Source organism: Sphaerodactylus townsendi, linkage group LG05 (assembly GCF_021028975.2).
Source record: "Sphaerodactylus townsendi isolate TG3544 linkage group LG05, MPM_Stown_v2.3, whole genome shotgun sequence".
Lineage (NCBI taxonomy): Eukaryota > Metazoa > Chordata > Lepidosauria > Squamata > Sphaerodactylidae > Sphaerodactylus > Sphaerodactylus townsendi.
Genome location: NC_059429.1, coordinates 66,216,593 through 66,233,131, shown reverse-complemented (window position 1 = coordinate 66,233,131; position 16,539 = coordinate 66,216,593). Strand labels below are relative to the sequence as shown.

Genomic DNA, 16,539 nt, shown 5'->3' with positions numbered 1-16,539 from the left:
TCCCCCAGCCATCTGGCCCTGCAGGACCTAGAACAGTTCTGCAGGGCCTGCAAGACGGAGTTGTTCCGCTGGGTCTTTGGGGAGGTCCGATGTTGAAGGTGCCGTCCCCTGCATCCCATATTCCACCTTGGGGGCTTGTCCATGTTATGCCAACCGCCCGATGAGTCCATTGTTTATGTCATCATCCGATGGAGGTTGAAGCTGATTGTTAATTGCATTTAACTGAAAATGTTGTTTTAGTGATCATGATTTAATGTGATGATTTTATTGGTTGTACACCATCCAGAGCCCTTTGGGGATGGGGTGGTATATTCAGTGTCTTATATTAATTTTTGCTCCCAAAGATGTGCTATGTCTTATTTTCAGGGGATTTCTTATTTGCTGCATTGGTCTGGTCGACAGGCATGCTTCCAAACAAAAACTTTGCTATGTCTTACTTTCAGGGGTACTGACAGTATAACTGCAAACAGAGTTACTCCAGTCTAAGTCAAATTGAATTAATAAGCTTAGGATACAGTAATGATGTATAGGGCCATTTCTGCATAAAGCATTTAAAACATTTGCCAAACGTTTTGGAAATAATCTTTTTTTGTGGGTTTTTTCCACATAGTCTGCAAAAATAAAGTGTTTCAGTTGGAACATTTCATTTTTAAAACACACACACACACACACACACACACACACACACACACACACACACACACACACACACACACACCCCTTCAAAGCTACGGCGACTTGAAATCTGCACAGCCTTGCCAATTTGGACATTGTATCTACATAGCATTGAATCAACCTCACTCTCACCTCCCTGCGGGACAGAAAGGTATAAATATATCATAAATACAGCTGAAGATGGGGGACTGATAAAATGTTGGTTCATTGGTGTGTGGGAAAGAGAAAAGGTAACAGGGAAAGGTGAGGATATGGGGGCTGCAAGGAGGAGGCAAAAGAAGACATCATATGGGGAGGCAGATACAGGAGAAAGTGAGGTGCCACCTGTATTTCCTTGTGCATTTCCCATTTCACAACTACACTCGTCCTACTGGCCAGAAATGTATACAGTTTTTCTAGGGACAGGCTGCGAAGGGAAGGAAGGTAGGAAAATTGAAGACGGGAACAGATAAAAATAATTTTTCTGGTGGGTGGAAAGGAGATAAGGAAGCAAGAAAGGTGAGAGGATATGGGAATGTTCATGGAAGAGAAATACAAAATAGTTGGGGAGGGGGATATGAGGTGGCCCCAGCTAGTACTTCTGAGTTCCCTGCTTGTACCAGAGACTGGCAAAGAAGCCTCCCATATTTCTTATCTATTTACCATTGAGCGTAGTCCGTTCTCATATTATTTTGTTTACAGAGTGAATGCACATGGTATAGAAAACAAATGTATCTAATCACTGCTGGTCTTTGTTCTATAAATCTTGCTTTCACACTTGTACATGTTATTTTTAAAAATTGTGGTCAAATAGATTCACCTCCTTTTGTATACTCAGTTGCTTAATGCCAACATATTATAGGGGGTCTCTGGCCCTTTAATCTAAAAAATGTTTTTAGCTGAGAGAAACTAGTACTTTTAAGAAGAAGGCCTGATGGGTGTATTTGGTTGTAAATGTATTAATTCCAGTGACATCAACAAACAAGGCTACATTGTACGATCACGGGCAACTGCTACAAAAACCATGTACGTATTGTGATCTGTTTTAGGAAGGGTAAAAGTTTATTTATTTCCCAGTGACTGAAATGCTAACAATGGACCAAATCCTATTTGATTTACTTGCTTTCTCTCACTGACTGCAAGTTGAGCAAGATTTTGTCCTTCATGTGCACAAAAATGTTACTTTAAACAAAAAGAATGACCATGTGTTTTGAATTAAGAAAGGAAGGCTTTCTATTTTGTGCCAGTTTCTTACGTTCTACCCACAAGCAGTACGTCCACAATCTGAAAGGCAGTGCTCTTATAAACAACAGTAAAGTTCAGATCCTACCTCCCTTTATAGAACCCAACAAATCTCTCTGAACTATCTTTTTTTATCCCCAGTAAAATAGCCCATAAGGCATAGTAGCTTGCTAGGCTTTATTCCAACCTGTTTACTCAATACAAAGAGTGAATAAGCCACATTACACATAAAGATACAAATCAGGAGCCACAGAAAATTAACAAAATAAAATAATAATATATTTTAAAATACCCTCCCACTAACTATATCTAAAGCTATCCCCAGTGCTTTGCCACCAAATCAAAATAACAGAAAATAATATATAGATTGTTTACTATGTATATATATTCTACACATATCCTCAAATAGGGTAAATACCATATACATATCCTCAAATAGGATATGAAACGTTGCAGCTTTTGAAACAGACAGTAATATTCGATTGTCAGCGACTCTATTTGTTCTCCTTCTGGCATCCATGTTCATTTTATGAATATACTTCCATTTTAGGGAAACGTATTTTTTCCTGAATGCCTGTTTGGCTCACTTTGAAACTAGAAGCTTCGGGTCTCCAAAATAGTCTGCAATAAATATGCACCAAACTTACTTAAAAAGAAAGTGCAGATTTGAAGGCAGTATACAATAGGGCAGTGGTGGCGAACCTATGGCACAGGTGCCAGAGGTGGCACTCAGAGGCCTCTCTGTGGGCACGCGCACACAGAGTTTGTCATGTGGGAGGGAATTGCCCCCCCCCCCACACACACACACATCTAGGCTGGCCTGGGCCGCTGGACTTGATGTGCGTGCACCTCAGCAAGCAGGGAGGCTGGCGATCCTGGTGCCTGTGCTCCAAGTGGCTGTTGCCCCGGGGGTGGGGGCAGAGGTGGCAGAGATGCTAGAGAGGCACAGAGTGGCGCATGTGGGACTTGCTGGAGGCTACAGCAGGCTGGCCCCTACTCAAGGGGGTTTTTCAGGTTAAATTGCTGTGTTGACACTTTGCAATAAATAAGTGGGTTTTGGGTTGCAATTTGGGCACTCGGTCTCGAAAAGGTTCACCATCAATGCAATAGGGTTTACTACACCAGTTTATAAATAAGAGCCATACATAGAAAAGTACATAGCTGTTGCCAAGCTTGTTACTTGAGGGACTTGCTTTTTTTCAGAAAGGCCGGTGGCATGATACTTTTTATCACATGCAATATATGGTTCCAAACATTCAGAGGCATGCTGCCCCACACTGAACACACACAAACCCAAATGAGACTAATTATTTACAAAATGCCACCTTATAGCTTATACAAAGTAGATATGTAACAAGGAGTTTGGAATCTCCTTTCAAATCTAGAGCAAGTAAAGCTGTCTTCCTTGCGTTACACTGCACTCATAAGAACACTTTCCTGGAAGTAAGCCTGAGCAGAATTTTGAGTAGATTTACTATGGCCTACTCGCTTATAGTTCCACCCTTGGCACAGAATCATTTCTAAGTCTACTAAGCCAATGAGCTTAGAAGGCTTTAACTCTCTTTAGGGTAGACCACGATGAGTAGCCGTGTTAGGATGGTAATAGTAATTTATGGAAATTTAATTTCTATACTGCCCTCCCCTGGAGGGCTCATGGTAGTGTACAACAATATAAGCAACAATAAGCAGTTTTACAAAATATCAAAACATCAGCAATCATGATAGAACAATACAACATTATAAACATAACAACAATAGTCAGATGTCAGGCTACATCAACAATAAACAATATTTCAAATATCAGTAATCAAACATAATCAACATGATCAGCATAATAATGCTGCATAGAAACAACATTTCATAACAACATTATATCATTATAGTATTATAACAACATAATAACAATCATAACACCTTAACATCATAATAAGATAAGATCAGATAGCAAAAACAAGTGACATCATGATTAACAGTATAATTAAACCAAGATGGCTACTTTCCATAATATAATCAAGTTACAAAAACACCTAGGACTAAACTATACTTCTATGTAGTTCATTGCAATCAGTGTCACAATTAAACCAATAACTAATCAAACAACATCTCATCGCTCCTACACTAACACTACCTACAACTACAACTGCCAATAAAATAACAAATTCACTAACATACTAACTACTACCCAAAACAACCTGATTTCTAACATCACGGCAGGGGAGGAAAAAAAATACAATCTACTAAAAATGTCAAGCTAAGCTCCCATCTAAACAACTCTAAGAACTAATTAAGAGTAATGTCCACCAGCTCTGTGAATGATCAATTTCAGGTTTCAGCTTTAGTCGGGGAGCTGCCGCCGCCGCTGCCATGTTTCTGCCGGACGCTGTTAGTCACCTGATGGCACTGTTAGTCACCTGAAATGTGCTTTCTGATTATACCTGGTGACCTAGATTACTTGAGTTGATACACTCATGGTTGGAAAGTGGTGGCTCCTGGATAAAGATGTCCCAGTGTTCCCCATCCTACTATTCTATGAGGAGTGAACAACTCTATACAAAATGTTCCAGTTTATCTAGTGAAAATGGGCCAAACTGGGACCAGATGTGTAGAAATTTTTTTTCCAATGGCTGGCTTAAACATATCTGTATTTGCAGAAAGCCAACTATATTCACTAGTACACATGTGCATGGACATACCCACTCATACATAACTGCAAAATTTTCTAGTGCAGACAAGTCTTAAGATGGAGCCCTGTTTTTCCATTTTCAGACTGCCACAAATCAAATTTTGCTATCTTCACAAGTGGTGAAATTAAACAGGGGCTGTCATTATTTATAGTAAGGGTTGTAAGTAATGCTAAAATAACACTTCACTACCTGAAACAGTAAGAAAATAAGACCTGTATCATGACAAGGTTCACTTTCTAGATGCCAAAATATTTCTAAATCAAACACTTCTCTAATTAATATTAATATAAATTAGTATAAAGTTACTTGATCCAGCATTCTGGATAATTTACACACTTCTTTATAGAAGAGGGAAAAAAATCATACATCTCATATACAGCCAGTGTAAATATATTTGGTAATGAAGTCAGATTTTGTTAGAACATTTTCAAGTAAATTAAATAATTTTTGTCATACTATTTAAATGTCTTTGCAAACCATTTGGGAAAACTGAGTGCTGCACTTGTTATTGACTTTGGCAAAGAATGACATAAGAAGGGGGGTTGTTTTAAAAAAGAGTTTAAATCAAGTCTTCTGTCAAGTGTGAGTAGACTTCTTTATGTGCTCTACCTTATGTAGCTTTTGGCTTCACCCACATTTGATGACTTAATCATTATGCGCTTTGATAGCAATCATTTTGGTTTGTCCCAAAGATTTAAACTCAAGAATCCAACCTTGTCATCGCATTGATTCACAGCTGAGAAATTCGGTACTTGTACTTAAAACATAGAGGCTGAGATAGGTGATGAATGAGGCAAAACATTGCAAGCTTGCCAGAAGTGTAAAGCTGCTTGCATAATGGAGGATAGTTACAGGGGTTGATTTCCTTTGGGCAGGCACATTTTCATCTGAGGGAACGCAGGTGCATCACTGTTAACCTATGGATATCTAATCATGTTCTACGTTAAAGAACCCCAATAGTATCAAGTTAAATTACTGAATGTAATTTAACTCAAAAACTCAAAAGCAAGGCTGATATAAACTGTAGGGGTGACAGCCTGTGACATCCATGTCTATGTTATGAATTAGTATGACATAAAAGAATCAGACGGGATTTTGATTAAACCTGCACTTAAATCCACAGATCATTTAGATATCAAATGTATTTTATATTGCTTTTGCTAAAACGATACTTAAAAGTTAATCTGCCATAAAGTGCTGGCAGAAATACACCACTGTAACTCAAGTCACCGAGTAACAATATCAGTTGTCCAAGTTTAAAACAAGGATTTAAACAAAATTCTTTTGGAATTTCAGTCAATTTCTAGACGTGTACTTCCTAACTTCAACAATGTTATTATTATAGCCTAGTTAGTGACACTGTTTTTGTAAACAATTCTCATTGCTGAATTACCAACCACTACTCCTTCATGGCATGCTGAGTCAGAACTGGTTTTAAAACCATTTGCAAACTGCTCCAGTTTAGAACTCCAGATGCAACTAAACACTAATCTGTTTCTGGCAAATAGAATTTATATGAGAAAGTCAAATTAAAAACTGAACTCACTTGGCATAGCTCAGTCTACAATATACAGTGAAAACAGACTTAACCAAAATGGAGACCATTCACAAAAGCTTCAATGGGAATAATGAATAAAGCAACATCATACATCTAAGCCACAGATTCTGAAAAACAGTTTTTCCAAAGGTTTAGTCATAATAATTGCAGTGATGATGACAAAATAAAATGCCAGGGAGAAGCAAGTGAAGAAAGGAAGGCCCAAATTATAAGTATGCCCTACTTTGAAAGCAAATTTAAGATCAAGATACATGACATGCCACTTTTAAACTTCCCGGTTCTGATTACATTTTCTACAAGGATTGCTGGAACAGTTGCACAAGGCCCACATCCCTACTCAAGATGCAGTTGAAACATTTATTCCACATTTTATGAACAGAAAGAATACTCTTTCAGGATCACAGGCTCCCCCTCATATCAGAAATAGTCTTTGCTAATTCATTCTGTATATGGTATGCAGTACAGGAAAGCAAGGTCCTATAGGAAGCCAGAGAGGAATACATGCAGATCAGCAAGGATCTTCCTATATAAAATGACCTAATGAAACATTCTTATAGGAATGGAACTCATGTAATACTAGGACCAGCTTTTTGCTCCCTTAAATAAATATGCTTAAAAATATAAGAACTATGAAGTCCCATTGTCCTCACAAGAGGAATATGACATATGAGGCTGCTGAGACTCAGATCTCTAAGAATGATTGTAACTCTCACTGTAATTACTCTATTTTGTAATTACTCTAAAATAATGATCAGCAGCAGCTGGGATCTGAAACATTGACTCTAAAGTATACTTTGTAAAGTGCTGCTATCTATAATATGTCTTTGAAATGTTTGGAATTTTGTAAACTAAGTCCACCACAGCAAAGTGATATGGTTCTCAGAAGCATCATTTACAATGTATATACATATTCATACCAAAGAAGAAATCCATGTAATTTCAAATATGAATTCATCACAGTTGAACAGATAGCCTGTAATTAAGTCAATAGGTCTCATAATGTGTGGTAGACTGCTATGAGGAACCAGGCAAGGATGTGAACTTCCAGAAAGGGGCAGAATCCAGAAAGGGGCAGAATGTGCCTTCTTCCCCCACCAGCCAACACCTGGGTAGATTCTCTTAGCTCTGGATCCTGATTAACTGAGATTTAGTTGGTGGATGTGACTGCATCTTTACTGCCCATCAGCCTCGGTGGATTTGGAAAAAAGGGGAATTCAGAAAGAGCTCTTAAAGTGTCTCTCTTCCTTGTTATACAAGGGGTAAGAGTTATCCTGTTCAATATTTTTTCTAATACTGGCCTGGATTTGCTACCCAAATCCACAGATCATCACATACAGCAGCTATTATGTAGACCACTGCATACACCTAACTATGGAATGCATACATAGGACTGCATTGGGAGCTCCCAAAAGGTAATATAAGCTGGAAAAGGTGACCTGAATTTAGTGTGAGAACACTGTACAATGAATATATATTCAACAGTTTTGATACATACCCTTCTCTAGAGCTTTCTATGGGTGATACGTGATGGTGTGTACTGATGACGGCTGACTCAAGTGTGTGTTGCCTTGAAGGGAGGTCATGAGATGATGGCAAGAGGCTGGGAGATGGTCCATTATGGTTAGTGCTGGAACCAGTGTAGATACCTAAGAAGGAAAAAGATAATTTGCCAGTGAAAAGATCTAAACCTCAAAACGAATCTCTCAGAATACCGGTAGATGCAATTAGCCAGGTTTCTGTTTTCATTTGCTTCCAACTTTGTAGTCTGGTCTGGAGACATATTTATTTATTTATTCATTTATTCAAAATCACAGTAAGTTTAAAATGGTTTCCAAAATAACAACAATAGAAACACAGGACAATGAAAAGTTAACAAAACTGGAGTATTAAAACACAGTCAAAGCACCAGGAATCATAAGCATCTTCACAAGAGTCTCAAAACAGTTCTGAGACTAAAATGCAGACTATAAAATGGTGTTAAAATATCACCCCTTTAATCAAAAGCCTGGTAAAAAAGGAACATTTTGGCCGGGCACTTAATTAAGTGAGGCAGGCTCCAGGAGACCCTCATGAAGCAGGGTTTCTGCAGGCAAGGTGCCGCTGCTGAAAAAGTCTCTCTCTGGTTGTTTCTGCATGGTCCAAATATCCTGGATGAGCAAGAGAAATATACTGGTCTGGCCAAGAAGTTCGCATAGTTCCCGGTCCTAAAGCAGGGTTGTCCCGCAATATTTCCATCAATCTGGAATTTTCAAAAATCACTAATTTGCCGATTCTTTTCAAAAATCCCACAGTGAACCAGCTACTGTGTAAACACCTTGAGAACAGAACCAGTTTATTTTTCCTGCCCAGCGGCCTGATCTCCCCAACTCTGCTGAGCTGCCGACTGTTGCAGCCTGCCCTTCCTGAAACGTTCCCCCAAGCACGTTTTCTGCTCATGGTATCAACCGGGTACCATTTTGCCTGGGTTAATCAGGAGTGGAGTCCCAAAATGTCCCCATTTTTTTTCTGTACACGTATTGGTTGTTTGGAGCGCATAGCTAGGGAGATGTGCAATTTGGTCCGAATGTTAGTGGGTATATCACAGATGGGGGGAGTCTCTTATTTTCCACAAAATATGAGAAAGTGAGTGGGAATATGATGTGATGCTGTGCCCCACTGTTTTTTTGCTGCTGCTTGCTGGGTTGAGGCCTGCGCCAGGCCCTATCCAGAACTGGGAAAAGGGGGGTTTCCTCCCGCTCCTGTGGGTCGACCAATCTGGAGCGCAGCCTTTTTGTGGGCCAGCAATTCAAAAGGCAGGGCAGAGATGTTCATTTAAGCTGCTGCCCAAAAACAACAGCCAATCAAAATGTGGGACAACAGGGATGTTTGCGCATTCGCGGATACGCTTGCAGTGCAAATACAAAAGATGCAGGGTCATGAAAACAAACTGGAGCATTTCCTCCCAGTCTTCACTCAACTCCTTCACAGAAACGGGCAACCATGCAAAAGGAGAAACTGAGATAAAATAGAACCGGATTGTAAGATACCGATTATAACCCGGTATAATTGTGCCATTCGGAAACGTACAAGCTGGAGGCAGTGTACAGACACCAGAGCATGAGAGAAATATCTTAGCAGACAGTCCGGACTGTATGGGATGTGCATGTACCACATATAAGTGTTCCAGTCAGGTAGCAATAACTCCTCCTGGGCTCTCTGGCCATTGGGTGCTATGAACAGAACATACACTCACTTACACCTTTCTTTAAACATGTATACTTTTTACTTAATCTATGGTATGGTATAGTCCAATTTGCCTATGGTATGGTATAGTCCAATCTCATCAGATCTCAGAAGCTAAGCAAGGTTAGTACATGGACAGGTGACCACCAAGGAAGATTCTGTAGAGGAAGGCAATAGCAAACTACCTCTACTTCTCACTTGCTGCATAAGTCATTGCTGGGATCACCATTAGTTGGCTGCAACTTGGCCGCACCTACATGTGTATATTTGCCTAAGAACTGTGTGGACTTTAAAATTATCATATATTACATTCAGTTGATTTCTTTAATTTCAGCAGAAACCAATATATTGGGCTAGTGGAGAGAAGGCAGAAGTTTCTTGATTACATGATCTGGTGGGTATAGGAAGTGAAATGGAGGGGAGAGGAAGATGGAGTGCATGGAAGACAAGGAGAGTAACAAAAAAGGTTGGGAGAGCTGGAAAGGGACAACAGGAAAATAGTCCATCTTTTAAAAAAATAATAATCCTATTTTCTATGATGTGCGTCACTTTGATAACATGACATTTGTCTCTGCATAGGTGGACCACATATTTTAGCAAGTGTCTTCTTGTAGTCTAATGTAATCGATGAACATGTTTCTGCCTCCTATTTTTTTAAAATAAAATTAGTCTTTTTACCACTAACAGCCCAATCCAGAGCTGACAGGTGGGTCTTGCTCCCTCCAAAGGGCTTTCCAAAAGTCCAAAAAAGTGAAAATAAAAAAAGAACTCTGAACTTTCCCATAAGGGAGAATAGAGATACACCACAAAAATTCTGACACATTGATACCAGTGCCTCCACAAGCACATGGGGGCTGATTGGGCACTGGAGGCTGACTAAGGTTGGCCCTGTCTCGCTGGTGCAGTGTTTTGCACCGGCAGGCCTGAGTGGCAGAAGACACTTCCAGGTCAGGCGTCATGGAGCTGAGTGTGCCCAGCTGTCCAGGTAAATTGCCCCTCCATAGACGCATTTGCCCCTTGCGTGGCGGAATAGGCATTCGGTTCAGTGCAAGGGAGCTCTGGCTCCAGAGGGGAATTATTCGCCTTTTGCATTGGGCTGCCCAGCAGCTTACAGAATTCATTTTGTTTGAGCACAAGGAACCTGCCTGATCAGTAATTATTATTTGAGCTGAAGGGGCTATTCAGGGGTGTGAGGAAACCAGGAAGCAAAATGACCTCTCTGGTGGACTCAGGATTCATTTTGCATCCACCTGTCCCTGTTCTTGCCTGGTCTGAGCATATTTTTTCAGTGATGAGCCTCCTGCTTCTGTGTATTATAATGCAAATATACAATTTTTATCATTGTGTCTTGGAAAACTGGAAAAGGTGGCTGTTTCATTTCTGCTTAATCAGATGATTTTTTTCCCAAGAGGATAATGTTTTGTCCAGGTCCTACACTTTATGTACACATATTCCTGTCAGGTGGGACAGGTGTTCGTGTTACCATCCTGCATTCAATAAAGAAATTATATAAATATGACCAGAAAGGAGTCCAAGTCTAGTGAACCACATCTTCCTGAGTAGCGGAGATGGAAGTTGTTAGGAAGGCAAAACAGCTGGCTTCACCTCTAATTGGTAATCTCACAAACTTCATGGCATGTTTTAATCAGATCTAATAATATCAAGGCTTCAGTGATATTTGGATCTGGCTGATGTAGTCACATTTAAACTCAACAAGCTATCCCCATGTACTTGTTTTTACAAGAAGTGCTCCAAACCATGAGATCCATTTTTTTTTTGTTACGTGAAAGCCCTTTTCAGGATATACAACAGCCTTTTATGAACAATTGGAAAAATATTATTCTATCATTTATTCTGGACAGATAGGATAATTGATTAATTGATTCCATTTATATGTCAGACATTTGTGTGGTTCCAGGGTGTTATAGTTTCCTTTTGGCACAGCCTCTGAATACTGAACCTACGCTATTGACATCCACATGACATTTTAAAGAAATGTAATACATTACTGCTAGACATCATATAGTTATTACTTCATTTAATTATCTGATTAGAACACAGGTTGTATTAATTTAACATGACAGCAGGGGAATGAAAATACATCCTCTCCCTTGTCCTCCTTCCAGGAAAACCTATTTGTTCCAGCATATTAAAATGTGGATAATAAGACATTGCATTAGTAGTGGTGGCAAAAGCCTATGATTGCAGAACAAGCAGGATAAGAACATCTTTTGTTTGAACCAGCAATGTTATGGTATGATACTGAGCAGCCAATATTGCTAATGGATTAGCCCATGGGTCTGCAACCTGCGGCTCTCCAGATGTTCATGGACTACAATTCCCATCAGCCCCTACCAGCATGGCCGATTGGCCATTCTGGCAGTGGCTGATGGGAATTGTAGTCCATGAACATCTGGAGAGCCGCAGGTTGCAGACCCCTGGATTAGCCTATGTTATAAGAGCCAACAGAGGCAAGTACTTGTAAAGGGACAAGATCAGAGCTCCATCCGGATCACACAGAAAAAAACTGGGGAGCCAAGCACAAATATTCTCTTGATAGAAGTGAACTACATGTTTGGGTTTTTTAATGACGGGTCCAGGTTCCATGCAGCTACACAGCAGCTGCCAGGCATGGCTTTTAAAAACTAAAGGAGAACCTATACAGGATTGGAATGCTGTAGGAGGGAGAGGAAAGGCTCCTCCCTCCTCCCCCCAAACCCTCAATTTCCCCAAACCGGCAATAGGGGGAGAGTTATTGCCTTGTTTTAGCTGCTCTGCATGCATAGAATACTGCATAATGTGCAGTATTGATTAATTGATTAAAAAATTTTGCCGCAAAGACGCAGGTTTTCACCTCATAAGGTGTAAAGTGGCCTTATGAGTAACAGACAATCTTGTCAAGGTCTTATACACTGGAATTTTTAAAATTCATATCTTATCAGGACATGTTTGTTAACTCATCTTCAAAGGGAAGCCATATTGGGTAGTATTGGCTGTTTGGGGACTATACCCATGACCACAAATATCATAAGCACTGAGGACATTGTAAGAAAAGAATTTTCCCTGCATTGTGACGGCTCTTATTTTGCTTGTGGAAAAGCTAAGGAAAAGCAAATCTTTACATCACAGGCTGGAAATTTTGTCTCATTGGAACAATCCTAAAACATTTGGTTTTTTCAGTTCCTTAATGTTCATTAAAGTGAGGAAAGATCACCAGGGAGAACTGTGCTGTGTATAGACTGCTTAAGTTCTGTCTGCCTACCCCTGACTTGGGAAAAGATGACTTGGGCTTCTAAACACATTAAGCACTTCAGTTTATGAAAGCATGTCATCTATCAAATCTAAATGATTTAACCTTTAGCCATAACATCTGTTACCAAGCTAGCCTCACAGATCATCTGGGATAAAGGCTGTTCAGGGTCTCTGCCAAGTAGCTGCAAAAATAATGACAAAAATGCAACTCCAGAAAATACATAGACAAAGCAACAAAAATAGCACCTCTCTGCAAGGTGCTATTTGGCTTATGAGTTTCTCTACCATAATAGGAGTCAGTTTGGCCCAATAATAGCCCATAAATAGATTTAGAAAAGGAAGATTTGTGTTCATACAATACCAAAGCTCAAGTTAATAGACAAGATCTGGGGAAACCATCATCTTAATTTCCTATGGGTACAGTAAAAGCAGCAATAAAAATGGCCAATCACACAGAATCCTCATATAGGTGATATTGTTGAAGATATTCTCATGAGGTGATTTCCACAGTGAAATTAAGGGACCTTTTGTTTACACCCTGCTTTTGTGCAGTAACTGGCTGACCGCCACTGGAAACAGGGTGCTGTCCTCATGGTCTTGTTTCATAAATTATGACTAAGAACTTGAGATTTCAGCAATCCTCTACTGAAGTATCTAACTGATTTCAAAAATGCAGAATTGCAAGGCCCATATATTGTGGATTGCAGAGAGCATTCTCCTCATATACTCTCTTCCACAAGCCTAAACACATGCTTGACTTGAAGTTCGGCACCAGAAATAGCAGACTTGGAAAAACTATTCATCTCTGTATGTTAGCTTTCATCCTTGACATATTTAAAATACGCTGCAGCTTTAGTTTAGGAGGGAAGGTTCTTGGTAATCCAAGTAATCCCAGTGGCACAGCACTCTGTACCTTAATGCTGCAGTTTCTTTGAGAAAACAACCCAGCATAAACAAGTATTTTCAACTGGAATAAACGGAAGCATTATGTAGTGGATTTGACTGCACGCTACTTTTTGAAGCTTGTGTAGTCTAGTATGTACACTGCCTAAGAATCTGGATTTCCAAACATATTACTAAAGCACTCTACCACATGGAATTCTATCTCCGTTTGAGACCACCTGTTGGTTCTAATTACCAACTTGGAAGGAGGATTCCTTTAGTTCTTTGTGTTCCGTCTCATACAGTTGCTGGCAGCCTGGCATCCCACCCATAATGTTGCTATACCCACCTACACTCTATTTGTGCATTATTGGTTTAATTTAGCAGAATTAGTAGTTTAACCCCTTATTGGTCTCCCTGAACCAGTACAAAATACTAAATCTCATCTTCTGATACCCTCGTCTGCTTCCACATAAAGGGTTCTTTTCTTCCTGGCTTTTGTTGGAGCACTTTGTTTGGAGCTACAGGTGGCATGTCAAAATGAGTATCACTGATCCAGCTCACTTTTCTTCTAAAGAAAGGAATGGTGGGCTGAATGATGGTGAGTTTGCTCCTTCAGTGAGCTTTCTGTCTGAGTGAAAATTTCAGTGTGGGTTCTTCGTAGCACCATATTGGAGGGCATACTCTGCATCATCTTCACAATGAATTTTCTCACCTGGTATTAGGTCATGATGGCCCATTGAACGCCCACATTTCCCATCCAAGTTGTGCTGTGAGGAAGGGTGCAGCTTCTGCATGGCTAAGCATTCACTTAATATGTCTTGTTCAACATCAGAGCATGAATGGAGCTATAGCAAGAGGACAAAGCAAAGAGATGTTCATTTCAAAGTGAAGAACTGAAGTGCTGCTAATTGGGTTCATATGTTACACTGCTAATAGCCAACATATAGAAAAAAAGAACAAAATGTCATTGTTTGTAGCACTGGAGTAATTGAAGATATATTGGGTGCTTAGTAATTTTAATAAGAGGTTGTTTGGGTTTTCTTGAGCACGCAAATTAAGCATGCTAATCTTAAATCAGCAACATTTTGCTTCTCAGAAAAATAATGCGCCATTGTGCTTCATCCAATTTTATGGATTAGTTTAGCTACACTCCTCTTCCCTCCTCTTCCCAGAATCTTCGGTTCCCCTTTTTGAAATAATTTTATCACATTTGTAACTACAATGGCAGGAAAGACATTTGATAGGAGAAGAAAATGTTATCAGATTAGTACTGGCAAAGTGCTGGTGTGTCAGTAATGTACCAAAGGTTCTGCTGATATGTCAGCCGTTTTTCATGTAAATTAATGCACTGGCAAAAGTGTCCGAAGCATGCTCTTTGCAAACCACGATGTCGATCACATTAAAAACAGCAGGAGAAAAGAATTAAGAAAGAAAAGCATTTCTAATTCTCTTTTAAACATGCTGATGTTGCCAAGTTTTTGTCAAAACACAAAGCTCAAATTTCACAGAAACAGTCATCTTCACTTGAGACCATTAATAAATAGTTGTTGTTTTGAAGTTTACAGTTTTGCATTCTGCCTTCCTCAGGCTCAGCAATTCTAGACTAAAAAGGTCAGTCAAACAGGTAGAGCATTCTGTCTTATGAGCAGATTGTTTCTATATTGAAAACAATTCTGGACCACAACTGCAGCCAAAAACCTTTAAATTACTACTAAACAACTATTTCATTTTGGTCTCTTAACAGTACTTTGATGCAACTTTGATACAACTTTGTTGCAGTAAAGATAGGAATTAAATATATAGGATCATATACCTACAAAGTCAGAATATATGCCACACTTTCATTCTCCTGTACTTTAAGGATAAAAAGTAGGCAGGAGCAGCAGCATGGGGCTGATGCTACTGTTTTAGAGACCCAACAAGATGAGTCTTTTCCATACATTCATCAGCTGGGATCCAAAGAGATGACCAGGTGAAACAGACTGGCCTCATCTGCTTGATGTCATGATTTGAAGCCACACAAGATCAACTTAGATGTCATTAGTGAGGCACCTCAGAGCCCAAATGAACAAGATGCTGGGACAGCAGTAAACTGAACTACAGTCATTTGGGGCACTGATTTGGATCAGGTCAGTGGAAGAGGTGGAACAAAAGTTAACTCTTTCACCATCGTATAATGTCACCAATTTGCCATGCAGTTAGAACTGTGTTATAAACCTTTAGAGAAAAAAGACAGCCAGAAGATAGATACCATGATTTTTCTCATCTAAAGAAGGACAATACCTCAGGAGGATTGTCTCAACTAGCAAAACTATTTTGAGATAAAATAGACAAAGTGGAGGAAATTGCTTTCAAATGGAGAACAGTTATATCAGTCCCATTGTGCTTAACGTCCCCACCCCTCCCAGCCAGTTAAAAAAAAACACTTGGATTGTACTTTAAGTCCTATTAGGAGGTCATGGAGAAAAACAGTTCTAGACTATTTAGGCTTCTTTCTTGAGACATTAAATCTTGATACTTTGGATTTAACTGACACATACTTCACTTTTATAATGGCTAATTTGTATGGAAGGATTCTTTGGAAGGATCCTTGATTCAGCACAGAGGCTTTACCAGATTACTTTTAGATTCTTTCCTTGGTTACATGTCTATAATTTAAAACACCACCCTCATATGTACAGCAGAAACAGAATTTAAAGTCACATACTTGATGGATGAACTGATAGAAATTTATTCACTAAACATATACAATCCAATAAAAAAGAGAAAGTTACTCAGCCTGTTGAGACAATTGGAGACTCACCACCAAAAGCGAAAGCTCAGTACTGATTGATATTGCAGTAATAGTGGAGGGAGGACCACTGAGCTGAGCCCAAGCACAAAGCCACTGCTACTGCCGCTGCTGCTTTGTGCTTGAGCTTGGCACCATCTCCTCCAAACCCAAACAGTGTGCTTCACGTAGTTTAAGCTTGGAGAAACATCAGGTCCAATTGCAAAGCAACAGCTGTGGAATGGCCACAACCCAGGAGGATCCTGCAATGT

The 16,539-nt window shown here is 39.7% G+C and overlaps 1 protein-coding gene across 3 annotated transcripts in view; it reads right to left on the bottom strand.

Annotated features, from left to right (window-relative positions):
- The window catches only part of GLIS1 (GLIS family zinc finger 1), a 254,899-nt gene that overhangs the window by 31,853 nt on the left and 206,507 nt on the right, over positions 1-16,539 (bottom strand). For all 3 annotated transcript variants that reach the window (XM_048498920.1, XM_048498922.1, XM_048498921.1), the window contains 2 exons: positions 14,210-14,342; positions 7,634-7,784 (listed from right to left, as the gene is read on the bottom strand). In XM_048498920.1, coding sequence (XP_048354877.1) covers positions 7,634-7,784; positions 14,210-14,342 — 284 coding nt within the window. The remainder of the gene's footprint in view (positions 1-7,633; positions 7,785-14,209; positions 14,343-16,539) is intronic.